The sequence below is a fragment of the Pseudorca crassidens genome, chromosome 15, assembly GCF_039906515.1.
Source record: "Pseudorca crassidens isolate mPseCra1 chromosome 15, mPseCra1.hap1, whole genome shotgun sequence".
Classification (NCBI taxonomy): domain Eukaryota; kingdom Metazoa; phylum Chordata; class Mammalia; order Artiodactyla; family Delphinidae; genus Pseudorca; species Pseudorca crassidens.
This window is the reverse complement of record NC_090310.1, coordinates 78,457,987-78,474,486: the sequence shown is the minus strand read 5'-3', so window position 1 is coordinate 78,474,486 and position 16,500 is coordinate 78,457,987. Positions and strand designations below refer to the sequence as shown.

Here is a 16,500-nt window from a genome sequence, read left to right as displayed (position 1 = left end):
CACCCTCCCTGGGCCTCCCCACTACAGCTGCAAAGTGAGGAAGAGGAGGGAGGGAGAAATGAGGCCAGCAGGGCAGAAGGGGCTGGCAGAGTTAGAAAACACACAGACCAATTTTCTCCCCATCTCTCTCCCTCCCCAGGAACTCCTGTTCCAGCTGATGGAGCAGCAGGGAGGGTGGAAAACACACCCCCAAAGGTCCCTGCCCGGCGCCAGGGGTGAGGGCTGAGGGCCTCCTGCCTGGGCCCTGTGAGGGAGTCCCCACTGATCCCCCTGATTCTGGGAGGGCCTGGGGGCAGCAGTGAGTGGCCTATTTCCTTTGGGGGGATGGGCTTCCACAGGAGTGGGGACAGGACCCTTCTGCGCAAGAGCCTCTGCCCCACGCCAGCTCCCGGAGACGGAGGAGGGCGGGTGGAGACAAGAAGGCAGAATCTGGGCTTGTGCGGAGGGGCTTCCCACTGCTGGGGGGGCCTGGTGTGGACGCCCAGGTATGGGCAGTGGTCAGTGAAGCGTCCACCTTGGGTGGGCACAGAGGGGAACCGACTGGAGACAGTGTGAAATCCTGGCTTGGTGGGTTCTTCCAGGTGGAAGAGACGGAGACCCGTCCAGGTGCTCTTCAAGGACCCCACCCCCCGGACTGCAGCTCCAGTGGTCGGAACCAGGCCCAGAAAGACACAGCAGGGCCAAGTGGTGCAGATAAAAAGCCTCCAGCTCCAGGCCTAGGTCTCACAGGTTCAAATCCCAGCTCCACCACGTTCTGGGTGGGCAAGCACTTCGACCCTTTAGTGCCTCAGTTTCCTCATCTGTAAAATAGGGACAGTGACTAGACCTATGTCACAGGGTGGGATGTGAGGTGCCTGCCGGGTCAGAGCCCAGTACAAGCCGTGACAACCATTATTCTCGAAGGGCCGCTTCAGCTTGCACCCCCGGGTGCAGGTGCAGCCCTGGAAACCCTCGGGTCTGCACACGCGTGTTGCCTACATTGCCTGCTCCACACAAAGCCCTCCCAGGGCCAAGATCAACACGCCGGGGTTGCTGAATGACTCACCACCCCTGGCTGGGACGCATTTCCCGGAACAAGTCACTGCAGGTAGGGCTGGGGGGCCCCGAGTCCGGTAGAGATGAGAGGATGCAAATCCCCGCATGCCCAGCCACACCCCGATGGGATCCTGTAACAGGAGTGGGCGGTGGACCCCACTTCACAGCCCCACGGGCCTGAGTTCCAACCCCGGCGCTGACCTTGGATTCGCGACTCTCCCCCTCCAAGCCTTGGCCTCTGCCACTAAATGAGGACACTAGTGCCAACCACAAAGGGACAATTGTGCAGGCTATAGAAAAAGACTGTAAAGTACAGAGACCAAGGACCCAGCAGGCCCCACTGTTAGGATTCCTGCTGCAGACCACGGGCAGCCAAGGTCCTCTGTCCTTCCTCCCCCATGGTGCTTCTAAGCCATCAGTGGGCAGAGCACTGTGTGACTGGGGGGCTCCTGGTCACCCCGGAACAGTCACCATAACTCAAGGGACCAAGAAGACAACTCCTGACTTCACTGAAAGGCAGGAGAGACCACATTTGGCTGGAGAGGGGGCAATCCCAGAGGGCTTCTCAGAGGAGGTGGTATTAAGTTGGCTCTAAAGGATCAATAGGAGTTCCGAGATCATGAGATCTGTGAGGCCATTGTCTAGCTGCTACTGGCCTTGGGCAAGTCCCTCACCTGGAGGCAGGCAGGTAAGCAGCACATGCCTCAGGCAGGTGTAAGACAAGACAGAGCAGTGGGGTCCTGACAGGGACTGGAGAGTGACACCCAGGCAGGCATCCCAAGCCAAACAGAATGAGTTCACACGGGGCCAGAGTGGCAACACTGCAACTACTCCGTTTCCTCATCAGTCAAACGGGGATAACATTCATTCCCAGCGTACACGATGATCGGGAAAAGTAAGTGAATTAATGCACATGAAATACCTCAGCAGTGCCTGGAACACTGTAAATGCTCGATATATGAGCCTTTGTGAGAACACTAAGAGGAGACAGGGAAGGGGGGCATGCAGGAGGGACAGAGAGAACAGAGGAGCAGAGGGGGACCCCCAGGCAGGGCCCAAGGAACAGTGAGAGACCCCACTGGGGGGCAGGACAGAGCAGCTGGCTGAGCAAGACCCCTTTCCTGGAAAGGGCAAGACCCTGGAGATAGGTCAAGCAGTGCTCCAACCTGGCCTTGCTACTTGAGGCAGCGTGGCTTCGGACAAGTCCCTTCACCACCCTGAGCCTCGGTCTCCGCATCTGTAAAATGGGGAAATGACAAAAGTGCCTTCCTCCAAAGACTGGCATGAGAACCAGATGCCATATACAACAGCACACAAAGTGCTTAAAGCAGACCTGACATAAAATTATCAAATCCAGCTTAGAGTGGGGTTTCTCAAACTCAGCACTCCTGATGTTCAGGGCTAGATAATTCTCTGGTGTGGGGGGCTGTCCTGTACACTCTAGGGTGTTTAAAAGCATCCCTGGTTTCTACCCACTTGCCTCCAGTTGTGACAATTGCAACATCTCCAGACACTGCCCAATGTTCCCTAGACGAGGGAATCAGTAAGCCGGAAAGACAGAGGTGCTTAAACACTGAAGGTCTCTGCAAGGCAGGATCAGTCTGGCCTCAGTTTCTCCATCAGTAAAAGGGACACAATGACCCTTCCTTTCTTATAGGGAGGATCCCAGGAAAGCAGCGATGTGGGAGAGCGAGGCCTTTGCAAGCTGCGGGCCGGCTGCCCCTCTCACTGTCCCCTGTTTTCTGGTCTGCTAGAGGCCAACTTGTGCCTTGGGAAGGAGGACCCCGCCTAAATTCTGGAACTCACTCTGAGCACGTCCTTAGGTGTGGAAGGAAGGGACAGGAGGGCAGGGGCTGCTTCTTTTCGCCATGGTAACCCCAGATGGACCACACTGCTTGGCAAACAGCAGCACTTACTAACTGGTGGGTGAGGCGGCGGGCAGTCACGGCACCGAAGCACGCAGCTCAGGGCACGCAGGGGCGCACGAGGGAGGCACTGCAACACTCCAGCCACCTAGCCAGCTCCCCACCGGCTGGCCAGATGCTGTTTCCTGTCTGCAGAAGCCAGCCGTGCCCTTTGAACTCCTGTTTCCTGAGCCCCTCTCCCTGCTCCAGGGTCTGGGAGGGGGCAGGGAGGTAGGGGATACTCACGTTCCCGAAGGCGGGGAGCCCCGAGGAGCCCAGCCACTTCCGCAGGGCCTGTGAGAGGGCCCCGTGGTCCCGCTCGGCCTGAAGCACGTGGGCTTCCAGGAAGGAGACGTGGTGCCCGACCATCTTGACAAAGGCCTGGTGGGAGAGGGGAAAGCAGTGATGCCACATCTGCGCAGACTGGGGTGTGCTCCTGGCTGCCTCCCTCTCACCTGGCCCCATGGACTCCGGGAGGGTTCAGGCAGCACCTGCCCAGCTGGGGGCACCTTCAGAAACCCTGACAGTAACAGTGACACTCCCCCTTGGAGGCCTGGCCTGGCCGAGCCTCCACTGGTGTCCTCTCACCTTCTCCCCCTAGTGACCATCTGTTTAGCCTCTATTTTACAGAGGAGGTAAACTGATGCTCAGAGAGGTTGGACCACCTGCCTAAAGTCACACAGCCAGGAAGTGGCAGAGAGGGGACTCAGGCTGCACAGCCTTCTTTATGAAAAATGGAGTTTTTAGAAATCGCTCACTTTAATATTTGATGGATATTGGGGGGGTCTCAAACTCAGAAGGTGCCAAGGGGCAGGCAGGTGACAAGCGGGTGAAGTAGGATGAGTGCGGACAGGGTGAACCGGAACGCCGGGTCCCGGCCCCCAAGGGGCACTCAGCTCTGGGTCTCTAGTGCAGAACCTCCAATTTCAAAAGAAAAAAAGAGAATGCTGGGGTCAGATTCTCTGGACTAGAATCCAGGTTCTATCACTTACTAGTTGTGTGCCTTTTGGCAACTTACTTCATTTCTATTATCCTCAATTTTCTTATCTGTAAAATGGGAATAATAATTAAGTGCTTAGGGTATATTAAGAGCTCAATTAATATCAGATAACATCATTTAAAAAGAAAAAAAAGGACATTCAGATTTTATGAAAAGTGTCCAGTTTTTAAAAACGTTAGCAATAATTTCACAATTTAAGAAAGTACCGTGCAGGCCCGGTGAGACTCATTTGTGACTTCTGGTGTGCCTGTGTGTTTCCGTGGGTACCTACGTTTGTGTGTTGTGTGCATGTGTTTGTGTGTGTTGTGTGTATGTTTGCGTGTGTGCCCATATGTTGTGTGCATGTGTCTGTGTGGTGTGTACACGTGCATGTGTTTGTACAAGCACTGCACGTACAGCCGGGAAGGCCGCCAAAGGTGGCGGCTCCGGTGCCATTTCAGACAAGCCCCCCTCTGCGGAGGCTTTTACTGTCGGAACCTCCCTGTTCCAATAGTAAAATGCAAGAGATTTTCTTGCACCAGGAAGAGGCAGGAGACCCTCTCAGTGCTGGGCCCCACGAGGGAGCCTCCCTTCACTGGATGGAAAGCCCCGGTCAGCCCATCCAGCAAGGCCCACCACCACCCAGCCCTGCCTCTCCCCGTGTCCCACACACCAGCCACACAGGCTGCCCTTTTGTTCCTTGAAAACGCCAAGCCTCACCCTCCACAGGGCCTTTGCACCAGCTCTCTCCAGACCGGCAGCACTTCTTTGTTCTCGATGGGGTGAACCCTGCTTGTCTCTCAGGCCCTGGATCCACTGTCCCCCGACAGAGAGGCCTTCCCCAACCATCTAATCTAACATGCCCCACGTCACTGCGGAGCCACCCCGTTTCCCCGTCTTCCTAGCTCTCCTCTCCCTCTGAACTTCCTGTCTGCTTGTTCACGGTCCATCTCCCTCTAGATGTGAGTTCTGGAAGAGCAGATGCTGAGTCAGTGTTGTTCACAAGGCCACAGCCAGGGCCTGGTCAGCTGGAAGGGGCTCAGCTGGATGGTGGAGGCACGAATGCACGCAAGCATGAATGAATGAACGAGTGCGCACACACGAATGAATGTATGCATGGATGAATGCATGCACGCGTGAATGAGTGCATGCGTGCATGTATGAATCAATGCACACACAGGAATGAATACATGCAAGCATGAATGAATGCATGCACGCACGAATGAATGTATGCATGGATGAATGCATGCATGCACGAATGCACACGTGCATGGATGAATCAATGCACACACAGGAATGAATACACGCACGCATGCACGCATGGCTGCATCTTTAGCAAAAAGACATTGGATGAACACAAGATGGTGGCACTGCTGTGCTGCCGCCGCCCTGTGGCTCTGGCAGGGGCAGAGCTGAAAGGCTCTGAATAAGCCACATCAAGTGTGTGTGTGTGTGTGTGTGTGTGTGCGCGCGTGTGTGTGTGTGTGTGCACGTGTGTGTGTGTGTGCGTGTGCGTGTGCGTGTGTGTGTTGGGGGGCGGGGAGACAGAGCCACAGGCTGGGCAGCTTCCCCTGGCCTTGCTGGGCCTGCACATCTGGTTGTAAGACACAAAAGAAAGTTCTACAGTCCCTCCTCCAGCCGATTCCAATTTTACGCTCCCTGCGTTAATACCGTTAATACCGATGTGGCGGGGAGTATGAGGGATGCTGAGGAATGTGCGCTCACGAGGTCGGAACCGCCTCCAAAGTGCCTGCCAGAGAGGGCAGCCCGGCCAAGCCGCAGCCAGGGAGAGGCCGAAACCTGGCCAGGAAAGCTGATCCCGGGAAACTGGAAAGACAGACACGCATCCACACAGAGAGGGGAGGAGAGGGGACAGAGGAGGGTGAGCGCTCATCGGGACCACCCTTGGGACTATAGGTGACTTCTATATAATTTTCTCTACAATGAAAATGAACCACTTTTATTATCAGAAGGGAGGGAGGGAAGAAGGGAAGGAGGGAGGGAAGGAGGGAAGGAGGGAGGGAAGGAGGGAAGGAAAGAAGGAAAGGGGGGGAGGGATGAGAGAGAAGGGAAAGTCACATTGTTTTAAATTTTATTTGTGAGTCCTGAATGCTGTATCTGAACCCTTGCGGCAAAGGCCCCCAGCTTCAGAGCAGGGCCCAGTCCAGACAGGGTGCCAACGCCAGCACTGACTTTTGTAATCCCAGCTCCACCACTTCCCAGCTGTGTGACCTTGGGTAAATAACCTTGCTTTTCTGTGCCTCAGCCACTTTCTCTACAAAATAGGACGAATAATGGGACCTTCCTCATGGGGTTGCTGTGAAGGTGAAGCAAGTTGTTTCAACTAAAGCACTTAAGAGTCCCTGGCTCATAGCAGGTGCTCAGTAAATGTTAGTTTTTTCTGGCCTGAAAGGTCACCCCCATGGTTCCCAAGCCTCCCCTGCCATGGGTCACACTGATTTGAGAGCTGAGTGGTCTTGGGCTCCCTGGAACCCCCTGACATGTTAGGCCCTGGAGCCCCCAGTCGGCTGGGCCGAGTGCTAAGCAGGCATCCCAGATTCTGGCTCTCAGCCTGTGGGCAACGGCCACCACCATAGTGATAGCCTGTCCTCAGCGAGCATCTACAAGATGCCAGGCGCTGAACTAACACCTTCACGATGACATGGTCACAATTTGCAGAGGAGGAAACTGATGCTGAGAGGGTGAGTGAGTTACCCAAGGGGCAGATCTGAGGCCCAGGTGGTCTGGCTCTGGAATCCATCCGCCTCAGATTGGGGTCTGATCGGGTCCTAAGTTTTATTGTTCTCATGTCACATGCAGCTTAGTGGGAAATACATATTCTCCCATTTGCCTTGAAATCCATGACCCTCTTGGACTAACTTTTTCTTCCTTTTTTTTTTTTTTTTTTTTTTTTTGCGGACGCGGGCCTCTCACTGTTGTGGCCTCTCCCGTTGCGGAGCACAGGCTCTGGACGCGCAGGCTCGGCGGCCATGGCTCACGGGCACAGCCGCTCCGCAGCATGTGGGATCTTCCCAGACCGGGGCACGAACCCATGTCCCCTGCATCGGCAGGCGGACTCTCAACCACTGCGCCACCAGGGAAGCCCTCTTCCTTTTAATGGAGACGCAGTTACAGAGAAATATCTCTAGTCTAAGGAAAGCAGCAGTTCTGGGGGGTTGACAAGAGGCAAATGCCACTTAGCCTCAATGTTGGGGAGACTCTAGGGCAGAGTGGGGACTGTGGCAGCCGAGAGATTCACACCCCACTGAAGGGGAGAGTTGCTTCTCAGCTCCAGCTCTTCCCAGAAAGTAAGGGGCTGTGGCTTGGGGTTGGTCTTCTAATACCTGACTGCCCAGTACAGTCCTGGATCCTGCTGGCATCTGAGTTTGCAATCTCCATCTAAAGCTTACAATAACTGCTGGTGGGAGAGTAAAATGGTGTCAACACTTTGGAAACCGGTCTTGGCAGTTCCTAAAAAGACTTAACCACATGACCCAGCAATTCCAGTGCTAGGTATTTACCCAAGAGAAATGAAAATGTATAGCCGCGCAAAAACCTGAACATGAACGTTCATAGCAGCCTTATTCATAACAGCCCCAAAGCTGAAACAACCCAAGGACCCATCAACTGATGGATGGATAAACAAAATGCGGTACAGCCATCCCTGCAATGGAATACTATTCATTCATAAAAACGAATGAAGTTCTGACACGTTCCAACCTGCACGAACCTTGAAAGCATTATGCAAAGTAAACTAAGCCAGACACCACAGGCCACATATGATATGAAATGTCCAGAGACAAATGCATAGACTCAGAGTAGATGAGTGGTTGCCAGGGGCCAGGAGTGGGGAATGATTGCTAACCAATGAGCCATCCTGTGTCTTCAGTGGCTTCCTACTCCTCAGGAAAAAGGCCACCATGCTGACCTTGGAGTGGAAGGCCTAGACAACGGGCCTCCTGCTGCCCAATGTCTCCAGCCCCGCTCAGGTCATGACCTCCCTCATCCCTGTAGCCTGGCCCTCCCCGGATCCTTCCAGTGTCCCCGTCTCCTTCCTGCCCCAGAGTTCAGATGCCCCCCGCCTCTGAGCCTCTGCCCGAGCTGTGCCCTCATGTGCCCAGCACAGCTCCTTCCACTCACCCTCCGGGGGCCAGAAGGTTCCGCTTCTTGCTCGCTACTTCCCTCCAGAGCACTCGACTCCCTCTAGGTCACCCTTGGTGAATGTGGTCAGCAGAATCACGGGCCCCAAAAATATCCCATCCTCATTCCCAGAACCTGTGGCCAAAGGGACTTGGCAGGTGTGAATAAGGATCCTGAGCTGGGGAGACTGTCCTGGATTATCCGGGTAATCACAGGCATCCTTATAAGATGGAGGCAGGAGAGTCAGAGGAGGACAGAGCCTGGAAGATGCTACGCTGTGGGCTCTGAAGGTGGAGGACGGCACCATGAGCTGAGCGACGCAGGCGGCCTCCAGACACTGGAAAAGGCCAGGACGTGAACTCTCCCCCAGAGCCTCCAGAAGGAACCAGCGCTGCTGACTCCTGCTGACACATTTTGGACTTCTGACCTCAAGAGCTGTAAGATGCTAAATTCATGTTGTTTTAAGCCACTATGTTTGTGATAACTTGTTACAGCAGCCCTGGGAAATGCTATGGTCATGCTTTGTTGCTGTGTTTCTCCTGGCTGGAACACACCCTTGGACTCTGTCTTTCTCACTGTGAGAGCCCTGCAGCGGCGCATAGTAGGTCCTCAATAAATGCTAGCAGACTGAATACTAAGGGAAAAATTGGGCTTGAGAGTTGGGCCAGCCCAAGCAAGGCAAGAACCTGGGCTACAAATCTTCACATTTTCTTTCCTCTTTCAAACATGTGGAATAAAATTCAAATGAATCAGCTATTCCAAGGGCAAAGTTTTAATTATATTCCTGCCTCATTCTCTGCTGACAAGAATGTTAATTCTCTGTTAACTCTAGGGCCCACTGCCGGGCTCCTTTCCTCCACAGCTCAGAGGGACACACATCCCCTTGGTCTAGGTGACAGCTATTAAATTGCAGGCTCCTCCAGCCTCCCGGTCCTTCACTGTGCAAGAAGCCAGGCGCCCAAGCCAAGGGCCCCAGTTTGAGTAAGAGCTTGGGCTCCAGAGGATGTGAGCTGCAGTCCCAGCTTCACAGAATTAGCTGTGTGACCCCAGAGAAGTGGCTTACCCTCTCAGAGCTCGTGTTCCTCCTCTAGGAGACGGGACGGTGAGGATACTGACGTTGCAGTGCAGCCAAGAGGAAATGAGATACCATGCACCTCAGCCTGGTGCCCACACAGGTAAAGGGCGGGTGAAATAAGTCAGCAGTGAGGCAATAGGGCATGGTGTGGATTGTGGTGAAATGCAGAACACATGTCTCGTCTGAGGGGCGGCTGCCACCAGCTCTACCAGAACATAGCCTAGGGGTTGGAGATGTTCTATTTCTCAGTTTGGGTCATCTTCACCTGGGAGTTTATATGTGTAAAAATTCACTGAATTGTACACTCACTATGTGTGCGCTTTATGTATTTATACCTTAAAAAATAAACAGAATAAAGTATTTAAAGAGAGGTGGGTCTAGGGTTATGAAAGCTTCTGAATTTCCAAAAGCAGCTGAAGATTCAGATTTTTGTATAAAGTACCCTGATTTTTAAATGGGTACTTTATATAAGTTCATATTTGTCATATTTTAGAGACACTGTGTAGGCCCCGTTTTGGCTACCACCCCACTCCACTGGGTCTAAGGCCTGACACGATCAAGGCCAGATCAGCATCTTGGAAGAGACAATGAAAGAGCCAGAACAAGCCCGTGGAGCTCACAAAGGAAGCTCATTGCCCTGGACTCACCTCCAGCTGGTCCACTTTGGCGTAGACGCCACGTATTTCCATCACCTTGGCCTTAAGGAGGGGGATGTTTTCCTCCAAGATCTGTGAGGTATCGCTCCTGATCTGCAGGGAACAAGACAGCTCATCAGGCTCTCTGGCCCAGCCCCGCGTCCTCCTGCTGCCCTGGGGGCGGCCAGGCTCTTCAGAGACCTCGCGGATGGCCGAGACACCGAATGCCATCCTGCCCAGGGACAGGCCCAGGAATGAACCATAGTCCCGGGTGGGGACCAACCTCACTGCCTCTCGGCACCCAGACCCAACCAGGTATTCTTTACTGAACTGAAAATTAATTGTTCCCCCTGACCAAACACCCAACACCACCAGCTCCAAACTAAATACCTTTATACTGTAAACCAGTGAACTGGACCAAATGGAAAGAATCAAAATCTCTTCTCTAAACTGAAGTCGAGGTAAATCAAGTTTTTGTTACACTGGAACTAATAATGTCAATGAGAAGAGTTAACAATAATCATTAACATTAATGACGAGTCTCGTCATCACGCTGCTTCCTACACGCAGCCACTGTGCTAAGCATTTCCTGCGCATCATGCATCTCATTTAATTCCAAGATTCTTCTGCTTGGAAGGACCCCAAAAGCGACTGAGAACTTTGGGAAGCCACATCTTTCCCTTGATCACTGAGATCGGACACTTAAGCCTCCGTTTTCCTGCAGAGCAAAAGTGCCAAGCCTAACCCTTAAGTGTGTGTGTGTGTATGAGAGACAGAGAGATTCCATTTCCATGTTACCATGTCCTGACCACACAGAGAGGCAGAATACATACCACTCTCAGATTCTAGGGAGCATGTGGATCCCCTGGAGGGAAGCCTGTTAATGCTGACTTGAAGGCTCCTCCAAGTCTGGTCTAGCTTGCGTGGGGGTGGCGGGCAATCTGTTTTCTGCCAAGCTCCAAGGCTGTGCTGGAGTGGCGGTCCGGGGACAGTCAGAGAAACACCAGTGAGCTACTAGGACTCAGACTGGAGTTTGAATTCAGCTCTACCCACCATGAGCTGTGTGACCTCGGGCAAGTCACTGCACCTCTCTGAGCCCTCCTTTGCTTGTCTGGACAGGGAAGCAATCAAGACAGTCCTTGCTTCCTTGGAATGTAGTGAGGATAGAACGTTTAGCAGGCTGTTTGGCATGGCGTGTGCGGGAAGCTTCTGACACGGTCCTCAACAAGCCCCACCTCCTGGTGTTCATGTTTTTGTGTGATCCCCTCCCCGAGACCATTGCCTGGATCTAGAGACTGGCTCCTAATGAAGAGGAGTCAGCCAACGTGAGACATGGCCCTCCTGAGACTAGAAGACTGTCACTCCATCTTGCTGGCGGTCTCTCCCACCGCCTGGTTCATGCATGCTTCCCCCCACCCCCTCTTCCTTCTCACTTGTCCTCTCCTGCCAGCTGTGAAGAAGCAAGTTGCCGTGATGGAGCAGCCCGCCTCTGGCCAAGGGCCAGTGAGGAACTGAGGGCCTCAGTTCAATGATCGTGAGGAGCTGGATCCTGCCCAGAAACACTGACTTTGCCTGGAGGCAATCCTGCCGCAGTCAAGCCCTGAGGTGACAACAGTCCTGGCCAACATCTCGATGGCAGCCTGTGAGAGACCCTGACCTACAGGACCCAGCTAGGCTGTACCAGAGTCCTGACCCACAGACACTAGCACATAATCAAGATCATTGCTTAAGTCACTAAGTATGGCGGGGTGGGGGGGAATTTGTTATGTGGCAATAGCTAACTAATACAAGGTGACAACTCAGCAAAAAATTTTAATTTTAAAAATGTTTTTGAAAACTATACCCATTTTCCCTCCTCTTTCTGCCTAAGTATATGAGACCTCTGGTTCTCCTGCCATTCCGCTCCCATCACTGTTCAGGATGACACTTCCCTCCTTGCCCTGGGTAGCCATTCCATCACCTGCATGTCTAAAACCAAACCCTTCCTTCCTGGTCCCCCTCCTCTGGTCAGGGCACTGCCATCTCCCTGGGCACCTGGCTCCAAGCCCACTGTCCTGAGGCACACTCCTTTCCTATGCCCTGACCCCCTGGGGCCAAAAAGCAGCCCCAAGAGGGTGGCATCTGGCACCAGGCTGTCTGGCCTCAGTCTCTGCCCTGACCTCTCTGTGCCTCGGTTTCCTCATCTGTAAAGTGGGGATCAGACTAGTGCTTCTCTCGAAAGGATGCTTTAGGGATTATACAAGATCGTCCATGTCTACATGTGGCCCACATATGTGGCTCATTTGGCCCACAAAGTGTTTTCGTGTTTAAATTTGACTTAATTTCCAACTTTAAAACTCAAGTGGGGCTCTGAGGAGAAATGGCTGATTCTAGGGTTGGGGCAGGGAACATATAAAAGCCTGGAGCATCTCATAGTGCCAGAAAGTAAGAAAGTGTTAAAAAAAAAAAAGAAAAGAAAAGAAAAGAAGGATGGGGCAGGTCAAAGGAACACAAAAGCCAACCTGAAAGAGCCACATGGCCCAAACTGGGACAATTTGAGCAACAAAATAATGTAACATTGGACGATATCCCCAACTATAAGATAAATACACACGAATGTGACAGGAACAAGGCACTGAACGGGTCGCAGAAAGGGGGATGTGGTGATGCTACTGTGGAGCCAGGCCACCAGCCCAGTGATGCCGTGTGGGTGTCACGTGCCCCTGATGTGATATGAGGAGAAGGCGCCTCAGCTCTGGGGATTCTCTCCAGAAACTCATAACGCCGTCTAAGCACAAGAAAACATCAGACAAACCCAAACTGAGGGGCCTTCTACAAAATACCAAATACCCCTCACAGCTGCCAAAGTCATGGAAAGTCAGGAAAGAATGAAACTGTCACGGACTAAAGGGGCCTAAGGAGACCTGACAATTTAAGGCAATGTGGTGTCTGATGGATCCTGGAACAGGAGGAGGACATTAACGGGAAGCTGGGGAATCACAACCAAGTGTGGCGTTCAGTGAGTAGCCAAGGATCTGTGCTGGTTCCTTGGTTTTGACAAAGGTACGAAGGTGAGGTTAACAGCGGGGGAAACTAGATGAGGGCTGTGTGGGAACTCTTTGCAATTTTTTTGTAAATCTAAAACTATTCCAAAATAAAATACATAGATATGGCTTTAAAATATTCAACAGATTAAGTGCGGATTTATAACTTCTCTTAAAAGTCAGCAGCTTTGGCGACACTGGGCCCGTCTCCCCAGGCACCGCAGGCTAGGCTGGGTAGCAACTGCTCCCTCCCAATGGCACGCGCGCTCCCAGTTTCTGCAGTGGCCACCCATCCCTAGCGCCTCGCCCCAAGCCCCTGACTCCCTCCATATCCTGCCTGGCTCCTGCAGGCGCCTGCAGTTGTTAGCTGGGATAGGGAAAAGGGCTCGATATCCTCCCTTGTTTCCCCCAGGCCAAATTTCTAGGGAGAAGCCCATCCCTCAACAAGGCTAAACTCGGGAGAAATTGCCATGATGCGATGAAGAACAGAAACTCATGACAAGGTCAGAGCACAGGGAATCAAAGGCAGATCTTTTCTTTCTGTTAATTTCTAAAGAAACAAGCAGCGGAGCACAAGTGAGAATCAGGAGGGACTGGTCTCAGCAACCCACGGGGGTGAAGGGAACGCGGCGGAGATGAGATTCTGGAACTCTGCCCGCCTCGCCTCAGATCCTCAGGAACTGGAGGGCCAGAGGGTCTGCGGGCCGAGCAGGAAGGCCCCTCTCTGCAGAGGCTCCTCCCCTGGCTGAGACTCAGGGCAGAGCGAACTCTCTACGCCTGCCCAGAAGGCAGCCTGCAGGTCCTTGGGGGGAAAGTAGAGGGTAGTCCTTGGAGTCTGAAACACCCCCAAACCTTCCTCTTGGCTCCCCCAAGAGCTGGGAACCGAGAGACAAAAACCAGGGTATTTAACATGAGCTGGGGGCGGGCAGGGTACCAACACCCAGGAGCGTTCATCACGTGCTGGGAACAGACCCTGTGGTACAGGAATTGCTTTCTCTTCAACCTTGATTTATAGGTGATGAAACTGAGAAAAACTAAATGAGCTGGGCAAGGTTGCAAACCTACAAAGTGGGAGATGGAGGATGCTAATCCAGGTGGGTCTGAGGCCACCTCCTAACACCAGAGGTCTGCAGACGTGTTCTATCAGGCTCACGCAGAACCAGCCTGAAAAACCGAAAGTACCACCAAGCGAGGTGCCAAGATCTAAAATTAAGGATATTTCCCTTAGAAACCCAGATCTCTGGCTTCTTGTGAGAAATCAGAAGACCCGGCCACACTGACATGCCACATGTTCCACCTGGCAACAATCAGCGGGCGCTGGGTGACAACAGCCCGCTTTGGTTCACCAGAGTCTCCACCACTACCTACAGTCTCCCCAGCACGGCATCCGTGGCCACCCCATGCCCTGTTCATCTTACAGGGGAGTGGAAGGAAAGGGACACATTTCTCTTCTCACACCCATCCCACCTCACGTCATCACATCACAGGCATGCGCGTTCACGCTTATGCATACTTCTCAGAAGAACAAAGATGTCAGGGAAGAAGCAGTGCTTTTTGAGCCTCTAATGGGATGAAACTCCAGCCAGGTCTATGGGCCGGGGGGGCCTGGCGGACCCTTCCCCAGCCTGTCCTCCCAGCTCCCCGGAGCTGGCCTCCGGAGCCCAGAAGCCTGGGTAGTGGATGCAGGGGGTTATCACAGAGCAAACATGGCTCTCCAGGATGATGCAAGGCCCAGGAGGAAGAGCCAGACGCACTTGACCTAAGAACGCACACCAACGCCAAATGCAACTGCTGGGCAGAGGCCAACAGGAAATGTTCTCCATTTATGTGAGAGATGGGAGAGTGGCTCCCTGCCAGAAGGTGGGCCCAAGGCTACTAGGGTTTCCGAGGGCCCAGACAAGCTGCCCAAAGCCCCAAGGGCACTGAGCTGAAAGGCCTCACAAATCCAGTCTCTGTGGATAAACTCGTCTGCGTCACAGCCCTCTGGTGCTTTAATATTGATGACGATGATGACCTCAGTAGCTACTATTTATGGGTCACTTAACACACAGCAGGCACCATGCTAAGCAATTACTTTTGATTGAGTGTAAATGACATACGGTGAAGAGCCCAGGCCTTAGCGGACAGCTCGATGAATCGGTATGTGTGTTTACATCTGTGGAACCACCACCCAGACCAATGCATGGAACATCCCCTCACCCCATAAAACTCCTTCTGGCGTCCTCCCCGTCACGACCACCCTCCCAAGGCTAACCTCTACCTGACTTCCGTCCCATGGACTGGTTTTGCCTGGGTGTGAACTTCATATGGTGGAGCCTCACACAGGAAGCACTCGTGTGTCTGGCTTCTGTCCCTCAACAGCACATTCGTGAGAATCACCCACGTTGCCGTGTACGGCAGGTCGTTCTTTTCCACTGCTGTGCGTTCCAGTGTATGAATAAACAACTGTTTATTTACCCATTTCCACTGCCCACAGACACCGGGGTTGCCTGCAGTTTGGGGCATGATGAACAAAGCCGCTATGAACATTTGTGTGCGAGTGTCTGCTCCACACGGCTGTCCCTTTGTGCGTTTCCACCAGCCAGTGAAGGAGAGTTTCAGCTGTCCCGCATCCTCGTCCACACTTGCTAATGTCTGTCTTTTTCCTTTTGGCCGTTCTACTGGATGTAAAGGCACATCCCTGCCTTGTCTTTTCCTCGCGATCACTCTTTGGAGATGGGTACCATTTGCAGTGGATGACTGATGGCCACAAGTTCTGCAGAGGGGTCTATGTCCTTTCCCTTTGGATCCGGTGGGCCATGTGGCTGCTCTGACCAATAAGATACGACAGAAGTGACACTGTGCTAATTGCCATACCTAAGTCTCCAGAGGCTTCTACTTCCCATCTGTTGGAGCGCTGGCTCTGGGAGGCCAGACGGCCACGAGGAGAGGCCGCATGGAGGAGAGTGATGCCAACTGGTCCCCAGCCAGCCAGCCAGCCCTCCCAGCCCAGACATCAGACAAGTGAGGGAAGCAGCCACCCTGGATGTCCCCAGCCCGGTAGGTGCCACGGAGCTCGGATGAGCTGTACTCTGTGCCCCGTCCCGGCCCACATAATAAACTGGTGGTTGTTTCACCCCACTAAGTGTTGGGGTAGTTTGATGCTGCAGTAGATAATCAAAGCCACCACCTCCATTTTACAGAGGAGAAAATAAAGGTACAGAAAGGTGACATGCTGTGCCCAAGGCCCCACTGGGAAGAGTCAGAGCTTGAAGTGATGGCAAGAGGCGTTATATCTAAGGTTAGAACAGGTCATGAGCACATGGTGTGAATGCTGGTCACTTAGAGTGATCCGGGACAGACGGGCAGAGGACTTAATACATCAGACAGGAAGGTGGACTCTCACTCCTAACAGCCTGATTTTATCAGAAAGAAACCATTTCTCTCTGGACTGTGCACCAGGGAGCCCGGCCGTTCTGGGACCTCTAACTTGATCAGTGTTTCCAAAGGCCAAAGCAGGGCCCTGGGGACAGTGGTCCATGGTGTGACATCACCTGCCTCCCAGAGGTCCCCACTCATCCCTGGCTTGGATCAAAAGAGAAAAGGAGGTCCCAAGCCAGGGCTGATAGCTGGACAGCTCTCTCTCTGTACCATGGAGCCCATGACACCTGGGCACAGACACACTAGGTAAGCTAAGCACCAGCTGTGGGGGCCAAGAGGGTTTCTATAA

General features: G+C 53.2%; 1 protein-coding gene across 4 annotated transcripts in view; it reads right to left on the bottom strand.

The window, feature by feature from the left end:
* The window catches only part of BCAS4 (breast carcinoma amplified sequence 4), a 60,322-nt gene that overhangs the window by 25,183 nt on the left and 18,639 nt on the right, over positions 1–16,500 (bottom strand). For 2 of the 4 annotated variants that reach the window (XM_067708453.1, XM_067708452.1), the window contains exons 3-4: positions 9,781–9,882; positions 3,186–3,320 (exon numbers count right to left, since the gene is read on the bottom strand). In XM_067708453.1, coding sequence (XP_067564554.1) covers positions 3,186–3,320; positions 9,781–9,882 — 237 coding nt within the window. The remainder of the gene's footprint in view (positions 1–3,185; positions 3,321–9,780; positions 9,883–16,500) is intronic. The other 2 variants (XM_067708455.1, XM_067708454.1) reach the window with 2 other exon arrangements.